We start from the raw sequence: 22,790 nt of genomic DNA, 5'->3' as shown, positions 1-22,790 counted from the left end.
GTCCATGTGTTCTCATCGTTCAACTCCCACCTATGAGTGAGAACATACGGTGTTTGGTTTTCTGTTCCTGTGTTAGCTTGCTGAGAATGATGGTTTCCAGCTTCATCCATGACCCTGCAAAGGACATGAACTCATTATTCTTTGTGGCTGCGTAGTATTCTATGGTATATATGTGCCACATTTAAAGAAAGCCCTTTCTTACAGTAAAAGTGAACTGATAAAAGTAGAAATGATGATTAAATTAGAAAATAACCATTTGACAGCCACCATAGTAATACAGTCACATGCTATGCAAGGATGTTTCCATGAGTAACAGATGGCATATGTGACAGTGGTCCCATAAGATTATAATGGAGCTGGAAAATTTCTGTCATCTAGTGACATTGTTGCCATTGTAAAATCATAGCACACTGCATTACCTTTTCTATGTTTAAGTTATGCTTATTTTTAAAATTTTAGATTTAGGGGGTACACGTACTTGTTTGTTACACGGGTATTAGATGCATAATGGTGGTGGCTGGACTTCTAGTGAACCCATCACCCAAATACTAGACATTGTACCAAAAGGTAGTTTTTCTTTTTATTTTTCTTTTTTTGAGACAGAGTCTCACTCTGCCACCCAAGCTGGAGTGCAGTAGTGCTATCAGCTCACTGCAACCTCTGCCTTCCAGGCTCAAGTGATCCTCCTGCCTTAGCCTCCCGAGTAGCTGGGAATACAGGTGCCCTTTACCACACCTGGCTAATTTTCGTATTTTTAGTAGAGACGGCTTCACCATGTTGGCCAGGCTGGTCTCAAACTCCTGACCTCAAGTGATCCACCCACCTTGGCCTCCCAAAGTGCTGGGATTACGGACGTGAGCCACCATGCCTAGCTAACAGGTAGTTTTTCAACCCTTGCCTTCCCTCACCATCCCTGCTCAGAATCTGTTTTCTATATGTTGCTCCAGGCAGTCACTGTAGTTGATCAGAAGTCGAAAGCTATTTGACCTCCATGGTTGGTTGGTCTCCAAATTTCTTTATACATGTGGGATTCTCATCATTTGTTCCTGAGCTAATGCTCCTATCCTTGATATTGATTTAGTTTCTTTCTTGCATGAGGACTGAGAACTTACTAGGTTTAGAGCAGTGCTGCCCAACAGAAATATAGTATGAATAGCATATGTAATTTAAAATGTTCAGCTGGGCATGGTGGCCCACGCCTGTAATCCCAGCACTTTGGGAGGCTGAGGTGAGAGGATCTGTTGAGCTCAGGAGTTCAAGATCAGCCTGGGCAATATGATAAAACCCCATTTCTATTTTTTTTTTCTTTTTTTTGAGGCGGACTCTCGCTCTGTCGCCCAGGCTGGAGTGCAGTGGCGCGATCTCCGCTCACTGCAAGCTCCGCCTCCCGGGTTCACGCCATTCTCCTGCCTCAGCCTCCCGAGTAGCTGGGACTACAGGCGCCCGCCATCGCGCCCGGCTAATTTTTTGTATTTTTAGTAGAGACAGGGTTTCACCATGTTAGCCAAGATGGTCTCGATCTCCTGACCTCGTGATCCGCCCGCCTCGGCCTCCCAAAGTGCTGGGATTACAGACATGAGCCACCACGCCCGGCCCCCATCTCTATTTAAACAAAAATATATAAGTTCTGTCTTTAGTGGCAAAAATAGTCTTAAATAAATAAATGAAATAAAATTTTCTAGTAGCTACATTAAAAACAATTTTTAAAAAGATCAAATTAATTTTAATTATATATCTTACTTAACCATATGTGTGTGTATATATATGTGTATATATATATGTGTGTGTGTGTATATATATATGTGTGTGTGTGTGTGTGTGTATATATATATATTTTTTTTTCTTTTCTTTTTTTTTTTTTTTTTTTTGAGAAGGAGTCTTGCTCCGTTGCCCAGGCTGGAGTGCAGTGGTGCCATCTTGGCTCAATGCAACCTCCACCTCCTGGTATTTAACCCGATATATTAACATTATTATTTTAACATATAATGTGAAGATTAAATATACTTTATATTCTTTTTTTACTAAATTTTTGAAATCCAGCAGATATATACACATAGCACATCTGGATATGGACTGGACACATTTCTTTCTGTTTTTTGTTTTGTTTTTTAGTTAGGGTCTCATTCTGTCACCTCAGACTGGAGTGCAGTGGTGCAATCATAACTCATTGTTGCCTCGAACTCCTGGACTCAAGTGATCCTCCCTCCTCAGCCTCATAAGTAGCTGGGACGGGGGTGCACCACTGCGCCTGGCTAATTGTTAAAAATTTTTTTTTGTAGAGACAGGTTCTTGCTTTGTTGCCCAGGCTGGTCTCAAACTCCTGAGCTCAAGTGATCCTCTCACCTCAGCCTCCCAAACTGCTGGAATTATAGGTGTGAGCCATCATGCCTGGCACCACATTTCAAGTTCTCAGTAGCCACATGTGGCTCAGGACCACTTTATTGGATAGTGTAAGGCCAGAGTCTAAGCCATTCCCATGTAGCCCCAAGGGTGAGCAATGCCAGTCACGTGCTAGGTAATGAAGGGAGTGTTTTGCTGGGAAAGCAATGTGTGGCCACTTTTATCTGACCTTCCTTCAGGCTTCCTGTTGGAACTAGCCCTACTGTGTGCCCTCTGAGTTCTTGTGAACTCTTTTTTTTTTTCTTTAAAAAAAATTTTCTTTGGAGACAAGATCTTGCTCTGTCACCCAGGCTGGAGTGCAATGGCATGATGGTGGCTCCCTGCAACCTCAACCTCCTGGGCTCAAGTGATCCTCCCACCTCAGCTTCCTGGGTAGGTGGGACCACCGGCACATGCAACCATGCCCAGCTATTTTGTTTATTTTTTGTAGAGATGGCATCTCATTATGTTGCCAAGGCTGGTCTTGAACTCCTGGGTTCAAGCGATCCTCCTTCCTCGGCCTACTAAAGTGCTGGGATTATAGGAATGAGCCACCACACGGCCCTAAAGAATAAATCATTTCTTCCATTTCTTTTGAAACTCCTTTAGTGTCTAGCACCAAAGTTTTAACCATTTAGCAAACATTTATAGAGGCATACTATGTGCCAGGCCACTGGGCCTGCAGGGATGAGGCCAGAGGCCAGAGGCCCCTGATGTCAAGGAAAGTGAGGAACAGTGTAGTGAAGGAAGGGTGATGAAACAGATGATTACATTTTTGTTTGTTTGTTTGTTTGAAATGGAGTCTCACTCTTGTTGCCCAGGCTGGAGTGCAATGGTGCAATATTGGCTCACTGCAACCTCCACCTTCCGGGTTCAAGCAATTCTTCTGCCTCAGCCTTCCAAGTAGCTGGGATTACAGGTGTGCGCCACCATGCCCAGATAATTTTTTTGTATTTTTAGTAGAGACGGGGTTTCACCATGTTGGCCAGGCTGGTCTCGAACTCCTGAACTCAGGTGATCCGCTCACCTTGGCCTCCCAAAGTGCTGGGATTACAGGCATGAGCCACCACACCCAGCTGATGATTACAATTATTATTATTATTTTTTGAGACAGAATCTCACTCTGTCACCCAGGCTGGAGTGCAGTGGCACAATCTCTGCTCACTGTAGCCTCTGCCTCTAAGGTTCCAGTGATTCTCCTGCCTCAGCCTCCTGTGTAGCTGGGATTATAGGCACCCTCCACCACGCCTGGCTAATTTTTGTATTGTTAGTGGAGATGGGCTTTCACCATGTTGGGAAGGCTGATCTTGAACTTCTGACCTCAAGTGATCCATCCGCCTTGACCTCCCAAAGTGCTGGGATTACAGGTGTGAGCCATCGCACCCAGCCAGATGATTACAATTAGAAGAGGGGGCTGGGGAGGCATTAGGAGTACAACTAGAATGGTGTTTAGAATTTTTAACAACCGTGGAGAGGTCTACAGTGTCTGAGGGGAAGGCCAGAGAGGGGAGGCTTGAGGGAGCAGCTGTTTCTCACTCAGAAAGGAAGCATTTCTGTATCTGAGCCTGGGAATGGCCGTACCAGTGCACAGCGGCTGAGTGTGAGTGCAGCACTTTAAGCACAGAGTCCGACCCAAAGTGAGTAGCAGGTGCCAGGTGAACACAGAGGAGCACAGAGTAGGGGTTCTGTGCGTCCTGACTTCCCTGGCTTTCTCCATAGGGTTGGGCCAGCCCCTGCCGGGTGCACCACAGCCCCAGGCCTTGCCCACAGCCAGTGAGGAAGAGGGCGACAAGCCGGAGCCCAAGCAGGTGGTCCTCATCGACAGCTCCTACCTGTGCCAATTCTGCCCCAGCAAATTCAGCACCTACTTCCAGCTCAAGTCTCACATGACCCAGCATAAGAATGAGCAGGTAGGTGGGTGGTGGCAGCCGGGGCCCACGCCACACCAGTCGCGACCTTTCACTGGTGCTGGGGTCTTGAATGCTGCCTAGAAAGGGGTAGGAACCAGTGAGTCAGACCTTCCACGGCTCTATTCCCCCCAGGTTAGATTCCTAGCGGGGGAATGATGAAGTAAGGTTACCTTTGGGGCAAATCACAGAAAACTTTGACTCACCTCCAGACCTGAGACAGCTGACTCCACCCAGCATAAGGACCCTGTGTCTTTCCAGCTCTGGTCTCTGCCATCTCAGGGTGTGGCCTTGACCTCTCCTGATGGCTCACCTTGTACTCCTGTCCTGGGATGGTGATAACTTTTTTTTTTTTTTGAGACGGTTTTACTCTTCCGACCAGGCTGGAGTGCGGTGGTGTGATCACAGCTCACTGCAACCTCCACCTCCATGTTGGCCAGGCTGGTCTCGAACTCCTGATCTCAAGTGATTCGCCCGCTTGGCCTCCCAAAGTGCTAGGATTATAGGCATGAGCCACCGCGTCTGGCCGGTGGTCACCTTTCTAGGCACCAATCCAGACCCACCGTTATGTGTGAGCCAAAAGGGGTTATCTCTTCTGTATCTTTTATAGGAGGAAGAAAGCTTTTCCTAGAAGCACTTTTTAGATCTCTTTTTGGTGAAACCCAGTACATGTGCTCTATCATTTGAGAATGCATTATTATGCTACAAATGATAGAAAACTGGCTTCATAGGGTTTTATTTCTCTCACATCAAAGAAATTCAAAGAAGAAATCCCTAAGTAGGCAGTGTTGGGCTTGTATAGAGCAGGTCAGATATGTCACCGTAGACTCAGGCTTCTAGCTGTCTGATCTGCCATTCTTAACTTATGGGCTTCATCCTCAAGGTTAAAGGATGGCTGCTATGTCTCCATCCATCACATGTGTATTCCAGTCAAGATAAACAGAAAGCAGAGGGAATTTCTCCTGGGAAGCTTTTGCCTTTGTGTTCTGGAAGTGATGCTGTCCTCAAAGACTACTGACTATATATCGTTGGCTAGAAAGAAGTCACATGGCTGACACTAGATGCAAGGGAACCAGGATCAAGTGTTTTTTTTGTTTTTGTTTTTTTTCCTGAGACAGAGTCTCACTCTGTCACCCAGGCTGGAGTGCAATGGCATGATCTTGGCTCACTGCAACCTCCGCCTCCCACGTTCAAGGGATTCTCCTGCCTCAGCCTCCCGAGTAGCTAGGGTTACAGGTGCCCCCCACCACACCCAGCTAATTTTTGTATTTTTAGTAGAGACGGGGTTTCACCATGTTGGCCAGGCTGGTCTCGAATTCCTTACCTCAAGTGATCCACCCACCTCAGCCTCCCAGAGTGTTGGGATTACAGGTGTGAGCCACTGCGCCCAGCCCGTTTTTTTGTTTTTTGTTTTTTTAGACAGAGCCTCACTCTGTCACCCAGGCTGGAGTGCAGTGGCTTGATCTCAGCTCACTGTAACCGCTGCCTCCCGGGTTCAAGGGATTCTCCTGCCTCAGCCTCTTGAGTAGCTGGGATTACATGCATGCACCACTACACCTGGCTAATTTTTATGCTTTTAGTAGAGATGGGGTTTCATCATGTTGGCCAGGCTGGTCTCGAACTCCTGGGCTCAATTGATCTGCCTGCCTTGGCCTCCCAGCGTGTTAGGATCACAGGCATGAGCCACCGCGCCCGGCCTGGATCAAGTGTTTTAACTAGGTATGTTGCTATTCTGAGCAAATCAGGGTTCACTTTGTTAGGTAGAAGGAGTGCATGATATGGTGTAGGCAACCAGGACTTATGTACTATTTATCAAAGTATAATTTTCAAGATGTTAAAAACATACTTCTCATACAAATGAGGCCTGAAAGTGAGTCAGAATTTTACTTAACTCATTAGTGAGGGAACCCAAAGGAAGACAAAGCCTGTTCAACAGAGGCCACGGATAGCTATGCCTAATAACTGTCAATGAAAAAAAGAGATACTGAAGTCAGATTGTCAAATTACATACAAATCTGGTTAATGTCCTGCAAGACAACAAAACCTGTGACCTTTGGGGTTATCTTCTCTACCTGACAAAAATCAATTACGTTGGATTAGATTTTTACAAATTAACAAATTAACATCTAACTGTAGAGTTCTAATCAATGGAAAGTAGTCAGAAGTAGCCACATCCCGTAGAGAGTGCGATGACTGTGGGCTGGCTATAGGCAGGCTCCTTAGACAGCAGTTCTCAAAGTCCCAGGCCAGCAGCACCAGCACCCCCGGAGGATTCCTCGTTAGTGATGCACATATTCAGATCAGCTAAGTCAGATTTCTCAGGGCTGAGGAGGGGGTGGAGAGGTGGTGGGGGGGTGGGAGGGGTGGCGGGGGCACAGCCCTCAGCAACCTGTAATTCTGAGGTCTGCTCCAGTTTGAGAGCTGCTATTCCAGGATGACATTGAAAGGGTATACACTATCATCTTTTCACTGTATTTCCGGGTCTTGAATAATTTTTCTAAATATACCTATGCCACACAGAGCCTGAGGGAAGGGTAGTAGGGCCATCATGACTGGCTGAGAGGAGGGAACCCTCTAATCAAAGTAAAACAAGGGGCTGGGCACAGTGGCTCATGCCTGTAATCCCACCACTTTGGGAGGCCAAGGTGGGTGGATCACTTGAGGTCAGGAGTTCGAGACCAGCCTGGCCAGTGTGGTGAAACCCCGTCTGTACTAAAAATCCAAAAATTAGCTGGGCATGGTGGTGCGTGCTTGTAATCCCAGCTACTGGGGAGGCTGAGGCAGGAGAATTGCTTGAACCTGGGAAATGGAGGTTGCAGTGAGCCGAGATTGTACCACTGCACTCCAGCCTGGGCGACAGAGTGAGACTCTGTCTCAAAAATGAATGAATGAATGAATGAATGAATGAATGAATGAATGAATGAATAAAAACCCTGGGATCCAGTAGCAGCAGGGGGGCAGAGGGAGCAGTGGTCAGATCATCTACCAGCAGTGTCCAAGGCCAATGCCACAGGCCGGGGGCTGCAGTGGAGGAAGCTCTCCTGCCTCCTGTCACCTGCCCAGCGTCTTCCCTCAAGGTGTACAAGTGTGTGGTCAAAAGCTGTGCCCAGACGTTCCCAAAGCTTGACACATTTCTGGAGCACATCAAGAGCCACCAGGAGGAGCTGAGCTACCGTTGCCACCTCTGCGGCAAGGACTTCCCCTCGCTGTACGACCTAGGCGTGCACCAGTACTCCCACAGCCTCCTGCCACAGCACAGCCCCAAGAAGGACAACACTGTCTACAAGTAAGTGCCTCCTGCTTCCTTCTCCCTTGGTGGATGGGTGGGTGGGCAGGGAGCCCAGGGCCTGTGGCCTTGGTGGTTCTGACTGCTCAGGACCAGTGAGATATTTGAAAGGAGAAACCGAGGCTCCTGGCTGGGGTCCAGACTGGCAGAGTGGGTTCTGGGCTTTGGCACTGGTGGAAGAAAGGATGCTGGCTCTCCTTATTCTTATGTCTTGGCAGACATTTTTCCCAAAAAAAATCCTTAAAAAGAGGAACTGTACTTCCTTGTTCATAGTGGGAAAAGGTTTGAGCATTTTATTCCAAACTAAACAATTATGACAGTATTATTTTGTCTCATAATCTACAAAATTTAGCTTACAGTCAAAGCAGTACACCAGTCCTTAACAATGAAAAAAGAATGGGCAGGGTGTGGTGGCCCACATCTGTAACCCCAGTACTTTGGGAGGCCAAGGCAGAAGGAGGCCAGGAGTTCGAGACCAGCCCGACAACATAATGAGACCCCATCTCTACAAAATAAAATACATTTTAAAATGAACAATTGGCCGGGCGCAGTGGCTCACGCCTGTAATCCCAGCACTTTGGGAGGCTGAGGCGGGCAGATCATGAGGTCAGGAGATGGAGACAATCCTGGCTAACACGGTGAAACCCCGTCTCTACTAAAAATACAAAAAAAATTAGCCGGGCGTGGTGGCGGGCGCCTGTAGTCCCAGCTACTCGGGAGGCTGAGGCAGGAGAATGGCGTGAACCCGGGAGGTGGAGCTTGCAGTGAGCCGAGATTGCGTCACTGCACTCCAGCCTGGGCGACAGAGCAACACTCCATCTCAAAAAAAATAAAATAAAATAAAATGAACAGTAACATGTTTAAAAGCAAAAATCATAAAAATAATATTCCTTTGTTTTATAATCTATAAGAGCTAGGTTAAAGTTGAAGCTATATGCTGATTCCTATTTTTATTTTATTTTTTTCTTTGAGATGAGGTTTTGCTTTGTTGCCCAGGTTGGAGTCCAGTGGCACCATCACAGCTCACTGCAGCCTCCCCAGGCTCAGGTGATCTTCCCACCTCAGCCACCTGAGTAGCTGGACTATCAGGCATGTGCCACCATGCCCAGCTAATTTTTGTATTTTTTGTAGAGACGCGGTTTCGCCATGTTGCTCAGGCTGGTCTTGAATTCCTGGACTCAAGTGATCCTCCCACCTTAGCCTCCCAAAATGCTAGGATTACAGGCGTGAGCCACTGTGCCCAGCCTATATGATGATTCTTAGAATGAACAAGGAATGGATCAGGTATGGATTTTATTGGGGTAATTTATTCTGATAATCATTTATATCACTTCAGTCTTCCATTGTGGTCATGAAGAGGGTCCCTTTGGCAGAAATGACGAAAGGCTTCCTCAGTTTTGCAACGTTTATCCTTAGATCTTCACGTTAAAGCAGGGCACAGTGGCTCATGCCTGTAATCCTAGCATTTGGAGAGGCTGAGGTGGGAGATGGCTTGAGCCCAGGAGTTTGAAACCAGTTTGGGCAACATAGCAAGACCTTGTCTCAACAAAAATAGAAAAATTAGCCAGGTGTGGTGGCACGCACCTGTAGTCCCAGCTACTCAGGAAGCTGAGATGGGAGGATGGCTTGAGCCCAGGAGGTTAAGGCTGCTGTGAGCCATCATTGTGCCACTGCACTCAGCCTGGGCGATAGAGACGCTTGTCTTAAAAAAAAAAAAAAAAAAAAAAGATCTTCACGTCGTTCTCTTTGGAGCTATTGACCTCTGATCATCCTTGTTGAGTTTCTCTGCCTCAGTTGTTTTCTGGTCTGTTTGCCGGGTCCTCCTTTGTTGATGGTGTTATTTGCAGATGTGCAACATCACTTTGATGATGTCGTGAAATCCCCCATCTGCAGTCATTTTGCTGTGCATTTGCCTGCATCATCTGGGAGCACCTGCCTCACAAAGCCCATGGGGGTAGATGGTAGCAAAAGGCCAGGAGTGGTGTTTGTGTGGGGCCTCCTTCCAGTTCATTAGCAAATATTTTCCCATTACAATGGTTTTTGCTTCTCTGTACAAACTTGTACCTGCAGAGATTTGGTGTTTCTATTAATGAGGGCCCTGTAACTCCTGGGTGAAACTTCTGGGCTTCAGAGATAAGTAAATACCTTGAGCTTAAAATGCATGGGCTGCTCAGGGTGACAGGTATGTAAACAAATGTACGCTATCAGTTGATAAAATGCTATCATGTATGTTTATAAGGTATAGAAATACCACAGGGGAGGCAGGCTACAGAAGCTGTCCCAAGAGCAGTGACATCTGAACTGGGTTTTGAAGGATGAATAGGAGTTTGCCAGGTAGACAATGGATGGAGTGTGTTCCTAGCAGGAGGAGCTGCAAGTTTAAAATACAATAGCAAGTGATGTGTTAATAGAATGACTGTTATGTAGAGTGGAAGTGGGAGGGAGATGTTTAGATGGGGCCTATGGGAAAAAGTGGGGCCAAGGCATGAAGGGCTGCGTAGAAATCACAAGAGCTCTGAGAAGTTGGCAGAGGAACTAGAACTCAAGAAATGGGGTGTAGGGTAACTTGCCCCCAAGACTCTGGGAAATGGGGCAAGAGAGGCAGGGAAGCCAGGCAAAGCTTTGGCCAGCCAAGGGGCAGAGATTTCTGGCAGTGATGACTTATTCCCATTTGCACTTGATAAATTTTCTTTGGCTCTTGCCCTTCCGATTTGTGGATTATCTGTGAGTTCCTGTGGCTGTGTGACTGTGGAGTGAGATGCCAAGTAAAGGGAAGGAAGCACCTGCTGTGTGCCAAGCTTTGCCTTTAGTGACATGAATCCCTGCAGTCCTGGGAGGTAGGTGGTATTCTCCCCATTTTGAAGATGAAGACACTGAGGTTCAAAGAGAAGTGACCTGCCCACCAGAGTAACAACATCAGCAGAGTTTAGATTTGAATCCTAGTGTGAGATCTTGGAAGCCTCATAGCCCTGGTCTTGGAGTTTGCAGGTTGAAGGTTGAGCCCAATGCTGATGTCCCTGTGCAGTCCCCTTGCAGGGTCATAGTGCCAGTGGCCTTTTGTAGACATTGGAGCTGTTGTCCTATCCCAAAAGTAAGGCCCAATGAGCCAGGCCCCCATTTGGATGGCCTGAAGGTGGAATGGTGTCATGGGTAATGATAAAGGTTCTGGAGCCATTGGCCTGTGCTTAAATCCTGTCTTGACTGCAAATCCAGTGGATGACCTTGGGCAAGGTATTCAGCCACTCTGAGCCTCAGTTTTCTCCTCTGTGAAATGGGGATCACAGTAGTGCCTGCCCTATTGGATTATTTATAAGGATCAAGTAAGGCAAGGCTGAGGCTCTTAGACATGGTACCTGGAACATAGTAGGTACTCAATAAATGTTATTGCTACAATTATTATTTGTGTTATTTAAGTAGACATTTGGCTGCATGCAGTAGAGACCTCAAATAACAGTGGCTTATACACCATGAGAGTTGATTCTCTCTCATAGTGACATTTGAGTGGCTGTGGTGGCTTCATATCTTTAGAGGTCCAAGCCCTGTCATTCTGGTTTCTGTTCCCTGTCAGCCACATTGCTTTGGCCTGCCTATGTGTACTTTCCCCACACCTCTCAAATGACTTTTAGTCATGCCACTACATCTTTACTATATGTTTAATATTTCCTTTTAAAAAATAAGATCTGGCTGGGTGCGGTGGCTCACCCTTGTAATCCCAGCACTTTGGGAGGCCGAGGAGGGCAGATCACTTGAGGTCAGGAGTTTGAGAACAGCCTGGCCAACATGGTGAAACCCTGTCTCTACTAAAAAACAAACAAACAAACAAACAAAAAACAAAAATTAGCTGGGTGTGGTGGCACACTCCTGTAGCCCCAGCCACTGTGGAGCCTGAGGCAGGAGAATCGCTCGAACTCGGGAGGTGGAGGTTGTGGTGAGCCAAGATCATGCCACTGCATTCCAGCCTGGGTGACAGAGAGAGAGACTCTGTCTCAAAAAGAAAAAAAAGAAAAATAAGATTTATTGATTTTTTTCCCCCAATTGCAAAAGTCAATGTTCAATGCAGAGAAAAGAATTTTGTAAAAACCCACACAAAAACAAAAAACCAAAACTGTCACCCAGAGATCGCCACTGTACTATTAACCTCTTGGTGGATATCCTTTGGTATATATGTGTAGTATGTTTACAGATATGGATACAGATATAAATATCACAGACTATATTTGAGTCAGGTGGTCCCAAATACAGTCACTGAATTTGGTGAAAATTCATCACTCTGTCTTCCTGTAGTGCAATGTCCAACAAACAGACTGATTTAATGGGATCACTGTACATGTGGTTTTATCACTTAAAACTTTTTCACTTAAAACAGTAACATAGCTGGGCACAGTGGCTTATGCCTGTAATCCTAGTACTGTGGGAGGCCGAGGCAGGCAGATCACTTGAGGCCAGGAGTTCAAAACCAGCCTGAGCAACATGGTGAAACCTTGCCTGTACAAAAAATACAAAGATTAGCCAGGCATGGTGGCATGTGCCTGTAGTCCCAGTTACCTGGGAGGCTGAGCTGGATTGCTTGAGTCCAGGAGTTCAAGGCTACAGTGAGCCGTGATCATGCCACTGCACTCATGAGACCCTGTCTCGGGGAAAAACAAAAACATCAGTATTATGGACATCTTTGCATTTCAGCAACAATAGACCTGTCTCATTCTTTAAACAGCTACTTAGTATTCCATTGTGCATGGATGTACTGTGATTTACTTATGTCATTTCCCATTGTTGGTTAGTGTGGTTACTTTCAGTTTGTCATTAGTATAACAGTTATACAGGGAACAACTTTGGAAGTACATCTTTGCTTTTTTTGTAATTTCCTAGAAGTGATTTTGCAGGTCAGAGTTCAAAGGGTTTTTTTTTTTTTTTTTTTTTCTGAGACGGAGTCTCACTCTGTCGTCCAGGCTGGAGTGCAATGGCGGGATCTCAGCTCACTACAACCTTCGCCTCCCAGGTTCAAGTGATTCTCCTGCCTCAGCCTTTCTAGTAGCTGGGACTACAAGGCACCTGCCACCATGCCCTGCTAATTTTTTGTATTTTTAGTAGAGACAGGGTTTCACTGTGTTAGCCAGGATGGTCTCCATCTCCTGACCTCGTGATTCGCCTGCTTTGGCCTCCCAAAGTGCTAGGATTACAGGCGTGAGCCACCGTGCCCGGTCTTTTTTTTTTTTTTAAAGATTAATTATCTACTTCAAAAACTAATTATATGTATACAGTGCAATATTTTGAAACTATCACAGGGCATAGAGTGAATAGGAATTCTCCATCCACTGTGACCCACTTCCCCATATCACGAGCAATCATTTTCAAAAAAGTGTTCTTTTTAAACCTTTTATTTTGTCATAATTTTATTATTGATAGGTTGATTTTTGAGACAGGATCTTGCTCTGTCACCCAGGCTGGAGTACAGTGGCACAATCATGGCTCGCTGTAGCCTTGACCTCCCTGGCTCAAACAATCCGTCCCCCTCAGCCTCCTGAGTAGCGGGGACTACAGGTGTGTGCCACCACTGCCAGCAAATTTAGGTATTTTTTGTAGAGACAGTGTCTTGCTATAATGCCCAGGCTGGCCTAGAACTCCAAGGCTCAAGCAATCCACCCTCCTCAGCCTCCCAAAGTACTAAGATTACAGGCATGAGCCACCATGCCTGGCCTTCAATATCTGTGTTTTAAAGCTTTCCTTTGTTTCACGAATTTAACTTATGTATTTATTTTAATTTTAATATAATTAATTAATTTTTTGTTTAGAGACAGGGTCTCACTCTGTCACCAAGGCTGGAATGCAGTGGCATGATCATGGCTCACTGTAGCCTTGACCCTTGACCTCCCCAGGCTCAGGTGATTCTCCCACCTCAGCCTTCTGGGTAGCTGGGACTACAAGCGTGCACCACCATGCCCGTCTAATTTTTTTTTTTTTTTTGAGATGGAGTCTCGCTCTGTCACCCAGGCTGGAGTGCAGTGGCGCAATCTCGGTTCACTGCAAGCTCTGCCTCCCGGGTTCACGCCATTCTCCTGCCTCAGCCTCTCCGAGTAGCTGGGACTACAGGCGCCCGCCACCACGCCCGGCTAATTTTTTGTATTTTTTAGTAGAGACGGGGTTTCACCATGTAAGCCAGGATGGCCTCAATCTCCTGACCTCGTGATCTGCCCGCCTCGGCCTCCCAAAGTGCTGGGATTACAAGCGTGAGCCACTGCGCCTGGCCTAATTTTTTTTTTGTAATTTTTCGTACAAACAGGGTTTTGCCATGTTGCTCAGGCTTGTCTTAAACTCCTGGGCTCAAGTGATCCTCCTGCCTTGGCCTCCCAAAGTGCTGGGATTACAGGCATGAGCCACTGCACCTGGCCTTTTTTTTAATTTTGAGACAGGGTCTCACTCTGTCACCCAGGCTAGAGTGCAGTGGCGTGATCATAGCTTACTGCAGCCTTCGCCTCCTGGGCTCAAGCAGTCCTCCAGCTCAGCCTCCTGAGTAGCTGGGATCACAGGTGTGTGCCACCAGGCCCAGCTAATTTTTTATTTTTTATTAAGATGGAATTTCACCATGTTGACCAGACTGGTCTGGAACTCCTGGGCTCAGGCGATCCACCTGCCTTGTTCTCCCAAAGGTCTGGGATTATAGGCGTGAGCCACACACCTGGCCAATTTTTATTTTTTTAGAGACAGAGTCTCACTGTGTTGTCCAGGCTAGAGTGCATCAGCTATTCACAGGTGTGGTCACCTTGCCTCAGCCTCCCCAGTAGCTAGGACTACAGGCAGGCACCATCACTCCTGGCTAAATTTTTTTGTTTGTTTGTTTGTAGAGACAGGGTCTTACTGTGTTGCCCAGGCTGGTCTTGAACTCCTGGCCTCAAGTGATCCTCCTGCCTGGCCTTCCCAAAGTGCTGGGATTACAGGCGTGAGCCCCACACCTGGCCTGTATTTCCTAAAAACAAGGATAACCTCTTCCATAAGCGCAGTGTACTATAGTTACCAAAATCAGGAAGTTGGGCTCTGTGTGGTGGCTCATGCCTGTAATCCCAGCACTTTGGGAGGCTGAGGTGGACAGATTGCTTGAGCCCAGAAGTTTGAGACCAACCTGGACTACATGGCAAAACCCCGTCTTTACCAAAAAAAAAAAAAAAAAAAAAAAAAAAGAGCCGGGCATGGTAGCATATGCCCGTGGTCTCAGCTGCTCAGGAGGCTGAGGCAGAAGAATTGCTTTAGCCCGGGAGGTACAGGTTGCAGTGAGCTGAGATAGCACCACTGCACTCCCGCCTGAAGGACAGAGTGAGACCCTATCTCAAAAAAAAAAAAAAAAAATCAGGCCAGGCGCGGTGGCTCATGCCTGTAATCCCAACACTTTGGGAGGCTGAGGTGGGCGGATCACCTGAAGTCAGGAGTTCGAGACCAGCCTGGCCAACATGGCGAAATGCCATATCTACTAAAAATATAAAAATTAGCAGGGTGTGGTGGCGGGCACCTGTATTCCCAGTTACTTGGGAGGCTGAGGCAGGAGAATCCCTTGAACCTGGGAGACGGAAGTTGCAGTGAGCCGAGATCGGGCCACTGCACTCCAGCCTGGGTGGCAGAGCAAGACTCTGTCTAAAAAAAAAAAGAAAAGAAAAAAGAAATTAGGAAGTTAATATCAATACAATTCTATTATCTAATTACAGGCCTTATTCAGAATTTTCCAATTGTTCTAATAACATGCTTTAGAGAAAAAGAAAAAAAAGTTTTTTTTGAACCAGAATCACATGTTGAATTCAGTTGTCATGTCTCTCTCATCTCTCTTGTGTCCTATAAGCTGGAACAGTTCCTCCTTCTGTCTTTGTCTTTTGAGACCTTGATATTTCTGAAGAGTATAGACAGGTTATTCTGTAGAATGTCCTCAGTTCAGGTTTGCCTGATTTTACCCTATGATTCAATTCAAATTCAGGGCATGCACTTTTGTTGGGAATGTCACAACAAATACTGTGTCCTCCTCCGTGTGTCATATCTGGTGACGTTACCTTGGATGACTTAATTCAGGTGCTGTTTCTGGCAGGAGATTTTAATTTTCCTGGCTATTGGTAAACTATCTCTGACACAAACCTATGTCTCCCCCAAACCCAGCCCCTGAAGCCTGTGAGATTCTGTCCTTTCCCATCTCACCAGCTAGTTAAGTCTCTGCCCTCCTGGTACCTCTGCTCCCACCCCACCTTCCCTTTCTTGCTGCCTGGAGGCATTTAGTATGTGGTTTCTTTCTTTTCTTTTTTTATTTTTTTTGAGACAGAGTCTCTCTCTGTCACCCAGGCTGAAGTGCAGTGGCATGATCTTGGCTCACCGCAACCTCTGCCCTCCTGGGTTCAAGTGATTCTTGTGCCTCAGCCTCCCGAGTAGTTGGGATTACAGGTGTGAGCCACCACACCTGGCTAATTTTTGTATTTTTAGTAGAGACAGCATTTCTCCATGTTGGCCAGGTTGGTCTCGAACTCCTGACCTTAAGTGATCTGCCCACCTTGGCCTCCCAAAGTGCTGGGATTACAGGCGTGAGCCACCGCGCCTGGCTAGTGTGTGATTTCAGAGTGCGCCTGGCTAGTGTGTAGTTTCAGAGTGCGGTCTGTGGGGCTCCCCTGGGCCCTTTGCAGGTGCAGCCTGCCCGGGGTTTCCCACAGGCAGTACTCTACACAGCCTGCCTTTTTGTTTTTGGTTTGAATTGTTCACCTACCTGTGACGTTCCTCACTGATAACTCATTGTAAACAGGTCAATATGCTGGCAAATGTTTTCTTTTTTCTTTTCTTTTTTTGTCTGATAATACCCTTTCTTCCTTAGCTGGCACATGTTTTCATGATGGGGAGATGGTGGTGTCTTTTCTCCCTTCAGAGTGGTTGGTGGCCTGAGACTGCTGTTGTGAGGACATGTTTATGAGCTGTTTGGCACAGTTGTGTTTTTTGACTCCGTGTTAGGCCGTTCTCGCACGGCTATAAAGAAATACTTGAGACTGGGTAATTTATAAGAAAAGAGGCGTATTTGACTCACAGTTCAGCAGGCTGTACAGGAAGTATAGTGTCTGAGCTAGCAGATCTGCCTCTGGGAGGCCTCAGGAGGCTTTTACTCATGGCAGGAGGAGAAGGGGGAGTAGACATGTCACATGGCCAGAACAGGAGCCAGATAGAGAGAGAGGGAGGCGCCATACACTTTTAAACAGCTAGATCTCACAAGAACTCACTCACTATCCTGAGGACTGCACCAAGGGGATGGTCCTAAACCATTCATGAGAAATCCACCCCCATGATCCAATCACCTCCCACCAGAACTCACCTCCAGCACTGGGGATTATATTCAACATGAGATTTAGGTGGGGACACAGATACAAACTATGTCAGACTCTGTGACAATCTCTCTCTTTTTTTTTTTTTTTTTTTGAGATGGAGTCTCACTCTATCGCCCAGGCTGGAGTGCAGTAGCGTGATCTCAGCTCACTGCAACCTGCATCTCCCAGGTTCAAGCGATTCTCCTGCCTCAGCCTCCTCAGTAGCTGGGATTACAGGCAGGTGCCACCATGCCTGGCTAATGTTTGTATTTTTAGTAGAAACAGGGTTTCACCATATTGGCCAGGCTGGTCTTGAACTCCTGACCTCAGGTAATCCACCCACCTCAGCCTCCCAAAGTGCTGGGATTACAGGCGTGAGGCACTGCACCCAGCCATGTGACAATCGTAAGAATGAGTGACAGGCAGGTCTGTTTGGGACTCACACCCCGTTTTTTGAATGAGGAGGCCCAGAGGGTCAGAAATGGGAAGGCACTTGTTACATTACTCTTTAATGTAACAAGTTCTCACTGGTGCTGGGAGCAGCTTGTGAATGGGCAAGATGTGACCACTTGCTAGTGGAGGAGACAGATAATAACCAAGTAAGCAAATAATAAATAATTCCAGGTAAGAAGTGGTAAGAGAATAAAACTGAGTGATGTAATAGGGAGTGGCTGGGAGTGCATGGTGGGGGGCAACTTGAGACAGGGTGGCCAGGAGTGCCTCTTTGGGGAGGTGACATTTGAGCTGAGACATGAAGGATGAGAAGGCACTGCCTGGGGAAGACTTGGGGAAGAGTGTTCCAGGGAACAGGAACAGCCAGTGCCAAGGCCCTGAGGTGGGAATGAGCCTGGTGTGTTCAAGGTAGGTCAAGGAGGCCAGGGTGGCAGGAGCAGAGTGAGTGAGGTGGAGAGAGGAGAAGGATGAGGTCTGAGAGGTGGGAGTGGGTCAGACCACAGGGCCTTGTAGGCCAAGGTGGGAGGTGGGTTAAGCAATGGTGTGGCATAGTCTGACTTACTTTTTTTTTGTTGTTTCTTTTTTTGAGACAAAGTCTCACTCTGCCGCCCAGGCTGGAGTGCAGTGGTGCGATCTCGGCTCACTGCGACCTCTGCGTCCTGGGTTTAAGTGATTCTCCTGCCTCAGTCTCCTGAGTAGCTGGGATCACAGGTCCACGCTACCACGCCTGGCTAATTTTTGTATTTTTAGTAGAGAGACGGGGTTTCATCATGTTGGCCAGGCTGGTCTCAAACTCCTGACCTCAGGTGATCTGCCTGCCTCGGCCTCCCAAAGTGCTGGGATTACAGGTATGAGCCACCACACCAGGCCTTTTTTTTTTTTTTCTTTTTTAAATAGAGACAGGTTCTCTTTCTGTTACCCAGGCTGGAGTGTAGTGGCATAATCATGGCTCACTGTAACCTCAAACCCCTGGGCTTAAGCGATCCTCCTGCCTTCGCCTCTTGAGTAGCTGGGAAGCCACCACATCTAGCTAATTTTTAAATTTTTCATAGGGATAGGTGTCTTGCCATGTTGCCCAGGCTGATCTTGAACTCCTGGTCTCAAACAATCCTCTCACCTTGGCCTCCCAAAGCATTGGGATTGCTGGTGTGAGCCAATGTGCTCAGTCTGAGTTTCATTTTTAAAGGTGCCCCCTGGCCACCCTGTGGAGAATGGACTATAGGAGGCAAGGCAGGGGCAGGGTGGCCAGTGAGGAGGCTACTGCACAAGTCCGAGGAAGAGACGATGGCGTTCAGATGAGGACAGGCAGTGGCAGTTGAGAAGAGTGGATGGATTTGGAATGAATTAACTCTAGGATGTTGCCTCCTAATGTTGGCCCTGGGGTGGCCTGGGGGCTGCTTCCTATGCCTGCTGTGTTTCCTCCCTCACCTCTCCTGCTCCTTCCACTTAGGTGTGTCAAATGTGTCAACAAATACTCCACCCCTGAGGCCCTGGAGCACCACCTGCAGACCGCCACTCACAACTTCCCCTGCCCACACTGCCAGAAGGTGGGTGCCACTGTCCTCTTTTCCGGGGCCCTAGGCTATAATAAGGGCAAGGAAGTGGTGGGGTGGGGTACACACCTCACCCTTTCCTTCTCCTCTCTCACCATAGGACATGCAGGCAGGGCTCAGGGGCTACTCCACAGATGACACAGTGTCTCTGCCTGGCCATCTCATCCATCACATTCCAGATGTGGCCATGTTGGGGCTGCTGCTGGAGCCAGGCTGGGTGGGCTGTCCTGGTCCCAGGTCTAGTGTCTGAGCAGCAGCCTCTCAGATTCCTGATGTAAGATTATCCTTATTACAATTGGCTCTTCTTTTTATTTATTTATTTATTTATTTATTTTTGAGACAGGGTCTTACTCTGTCACCAGGCTAGTGTGCAGTGGTTTGATCATGGCTCACTGCAGCTTCAACCTCCTGGGCTCAGTCCCCTGAGTAGCTGGGACTATAGGCATGTGCCACCATGCCCAGCTAATTTTTGTATTTTTTGTAGAAATGGGGTTTCACCATGTTGCCCAGGCTGGTCTCAAACTCCTGGGCTTAAGGGACCTGTCCACCTTGACCTCCCAAAGTGCTGGGATTACAGGCATGAGCCACTGCACCCAGCTTAAATTTTTTGTAGAGATGGGGCTCACTATGTTACCCAGGCTGGTCTCAAACTCTTGGCCTCAAGTGATCCTCCCACCTCAGACTCCCAGAGTGTTGGGATTACAGGTATGAGCCACCATGCCCAGCCTGGATTCTTCTTTTCAGTGACTCTGAAAGCCTCACTAAAGCCTGTTCCTAATAACATCAAACATCTAGGAAGTGTTCCAATTTCTAGTTGTCTCAAAGCTTCATCATTTTGTAAAGTTTATTTGAATCAGGTCCATAGATTGCAATTGATTGACATAACAAAAGCCTCTATTAATCTACAGGTCCCCCCCCAACACCCCCCACCACTGCTCCCTTTTTTCTTTCCTCTGAATTTATTTGTTGAAGAAACTGGGCCATTTGGTCCAGCGGTGTTCCCCGCAGTCTGGATTTTGCTGATTACGTCTCTCTGGTGTGTTTAACTTGCTTCTTCACTCTACTCATTTTCTTACAACCATACGTGGCAGATTTTCCAGGGCAGCCCTGGTTTCACTTTGGCCTCATTCTAGATGTTTCTAATTATCTAGCCTAATTTTAAGCTTTAGAAGTTGTGGTCCGAGTAAAAGATACCATGAATTGAGCAAGAACCACATGCCAGATGCTGAGCATTTCACCAGAATTGACTAGCAGATAGGTGTACTATTATTACTATCCCCCTTTACAGGTGGGAAACCAAGGCAGAAAGGTCACCTAGCTAGGAAATGACGGGCCTAATAAGCAGTGGGGCAGCTGGGTCTGTGCCCCTGACCAACGCTCTACCAACATGAATGAATGTGTGAATACATGCCCTTCCTTTGCCTGGATTGGAAACAGATTTTCACTTCTGTGTTTTCTGGCTTTAAAAAAATTACCTTTCGTACAAAAATTAGCTGGGTGTGGTGTTGGGCGCCTGTAATCCCAGCACTTTGGGAGGCTGAGGCGGGTGGATCACCTGAGGTCAGGAGTTCGAGACCAGCCTAACCAACATGAAGAAACCCTGTCTCTACTAAAAATAAAAATTAGCCGGGAGTGGTGGCAGGCACCTGTAATCCCAGCTACTCGGGAGGCTGAGGCAGGAGAATCGCTTGAACCTGGGAGGCAGAGGTTGCAGTGAGCCGAGATCGCACCGTTGCACTCCAGCCTGGGCAACAAGAGCGAAACTCCATCTCAATAAAATAAAATAAAATAAAATAAAAATAAAATAAAATAAAAGTAAAATAAAATAGTAAAAAATTACCTTTCCATTGATTTCTTTAGTAATTTGCTCATTTTCCATTAATTCTTTTACTTGTCAGTCATTTGACCCAGGCTCTGTGCTGGGGAATGAACGCCCCTCTCTGCCCACTTGGAGCTCCTGTGTAAGCAAAGGGCTGTCATTCAGTGGGTTAAATGCTGACTTAAAAGTGTGGGTGGACATTCAAAGGCAGAATTGGCTTTGCTGGGCATAGCACCAGGGAGCTAGGGAAGGCTTGACAGGGGCAGTGACACCCGAGTTGGGTCTTGAAGGATGTGTGAGAGTTTGTCAGTAAAGAGAGAAAGGCCCTCTGGGTGGGAAGAACATCCGGGCAAAAGCTCAGGGCAGACATGTTTTGTCTGGGCTTGTGGGGAGCCATGAAGTTCTAAGGGCTGAGTCTGACATTCTGGGTCCTGGCCCCTGGTAGCCAGAAAGGAAGGTGTCTCTATAGGGGCTGGAAACGAGGGAACTTTGAGCTCAGAAGATGGCCAGGAGAGGGGGGCCCGGTGAGTCAGACCTGAAGGCCCCTCTTCTCTCCCAGGTGTTTCCTTGTGAACGCTACCTGCGGCGTCATCTGCCCACCCACGGCAGCGGGGGCAGGTTCAAGTGCCAGGTGTGCAAGAAGTTCTTCCGGCGGGAGCATTACCTCAAACTGCACGCTCACATCCACTCAGGTAGGTACCCTGCCCCCAAGAACTCCAGCCCAGCCCCTCCCCTCCCCCTCCCCCTCTCCTCATCCCTTTCTATCTCTTCCCATCCCCATCTGGCTCTTCTCCCTGTCTCCCTCAGCCCCTTTTCCCTCCGCTTCCCCATTTCCCTCCCCATCTCACTCAGCCCCTCCATCTCTTCTCCCCATCTCCTTCTCTCACTCTCCTCTCCCATCTCCACCCTTCCACCCCTCTCTTCACACTCTCCCCTCCCTCCAGCCTCCCTTCCCTTCCCTCTCCCCATCTCCTTCTAGCCCCCTCCAGCCTCCCTCCCCTGTCCTCTCCCCTCTCCCTCCAGCCCCCTCCCCCTCCTTCTCTCTGTTGCTCTCTGTCTCCCTCCAGCCCTCCTGCCTCTCCCCTTGCTCCTCCTTCCTCTCTCCTTCCTGGCCCCTGACTCACCTGCCTTAATTCATGAACAAGGGATTCCCACCACCACTAAAGCAGAGAAGAGCCCCTGGAGGTTGTGTGGAAGGGACTTTTTTTTCTTTTTTTCTTTTTTTCTTTGAGACGAAGTCTCACTCTTGTCACCCAGGCTGGAGTGCAGTGGTAGATCTTGGCTCACTGCAACCTCTGCCTCACGGGTTCAAGCGATTCTCCTGCCTCAGCCTCCTGAGTAGCTGGGATTACAGGCTCCCACCACGATGTTCAGTTAGTTTTTTGTATTTTTAGTAGCGACAAGGTTTCATCACGTTGGCCAGGCTGGTTTCGAACTCCTGACCTCAGGTGATCCACCTGCCTCGGCCTCCCAAAGTGCTGGGATGACGGGCGTGAGGCACTGCACCCGGCCTTTGTGAGGGACTCTTGACTCTGCCACCTGTGGTGGGGACACTGCTCTCACTGTAAGTTCCCACTCAAACCTGAACAAAACGCCATCCCCCTGGTTCCCCAGTTGAAACACACTGACATTTTCTTTTCTATTAATCTTAAGATATTTTTATTAGTTAAATTTTTTAAATTGCTTTTTAATTGAAAAGGGTCTAAAGATTGAGAAAACCTGAGGGAAAATCCTGACAGGACAAAAGCATATATAATAAAAATAAACTCCCTCTCACTTCAGATGGACAATCCAATGTTTTTCCTTTTTTTTCTTTCCTATGACCTATGGTAAAAAATACATTTCATATTGCAACCCAGGAAGTACATATATACACATAGGATGTATTGCAACAAAGGTTATACAAAACAGTGTTTTCTATTTTGTCTCTTTCAATTTTAGTTCTTTTATTTTTATTTTGAGACAGGGTCTCACTCTGTCACCCGGGCTGGAGTGCAATGGTGTAATCTCACTACAACCTCTGCCTCCGAGGTTCAAGCCATTCTCGTGCCTCAGCATCCCGAGTAGCTGGGATTACAGGCG

The 22,790-nt window shown here is 47.4% G+C and overlaps 1 protein-coding gene across 4 annotated transcripts in view; it reads left to right on the top strand.

Annotated features, from left to right (window-relative positions):
• ZNF341 (zinc finger protein 341) overlaps nucleotides 1–22,790 on the top strand; it is a 64,369-nt gene that overhangs the window by 34,778 nt on the left and 6,801 nt on the right. For all 4 annotated transcript variants that reach the window (XM_058433202.1, XM_058433201.1, XM_032142583.2 and 1 more), the window contains 4 exons: nucleotides 4,099–4,289; nucleotides 7,364–7,572; nucleotides 18,787–18,883; nucleotides 21,268–21,400. In XM_058433202.1, the coding sequence (XP_058289185.1) occupies nucleotides 4,099–4,289; nucleotides 7,364–7,572; nucleotides 18,787–18,883; nucleotides 21,268–21,400 (630 nt within the window). The remainder of the gene's footprint in view (nucleotides 1–4,098; nucleotides 4,290–7,363; nucleotides 7,573–18,786; nucleotides 18,884–21,267; nucleotides 21,401–22,790) is intronic.

This window comes from Hylobates moloch, unplaced genomic scaffold (assembly GCF_009828535.3).
Source record: "Hylobates moloch isolate HMO894 unplaced genomic scaffold, HMol_V3 SCAFFOLD_21, whole genome shotgun sequence".
Taxonomy (NCBI): Eukaryota; Metazoa; Chordata; class Mammalia; order Primates; family Hylobatidae; genus Hylobates; species Hylobates moloch.
The sequence above is the reverse complement of the archived record's forward strand: the minus strand, read 5'-3'. Positions and strand labels throughout refer to the sequence as shown.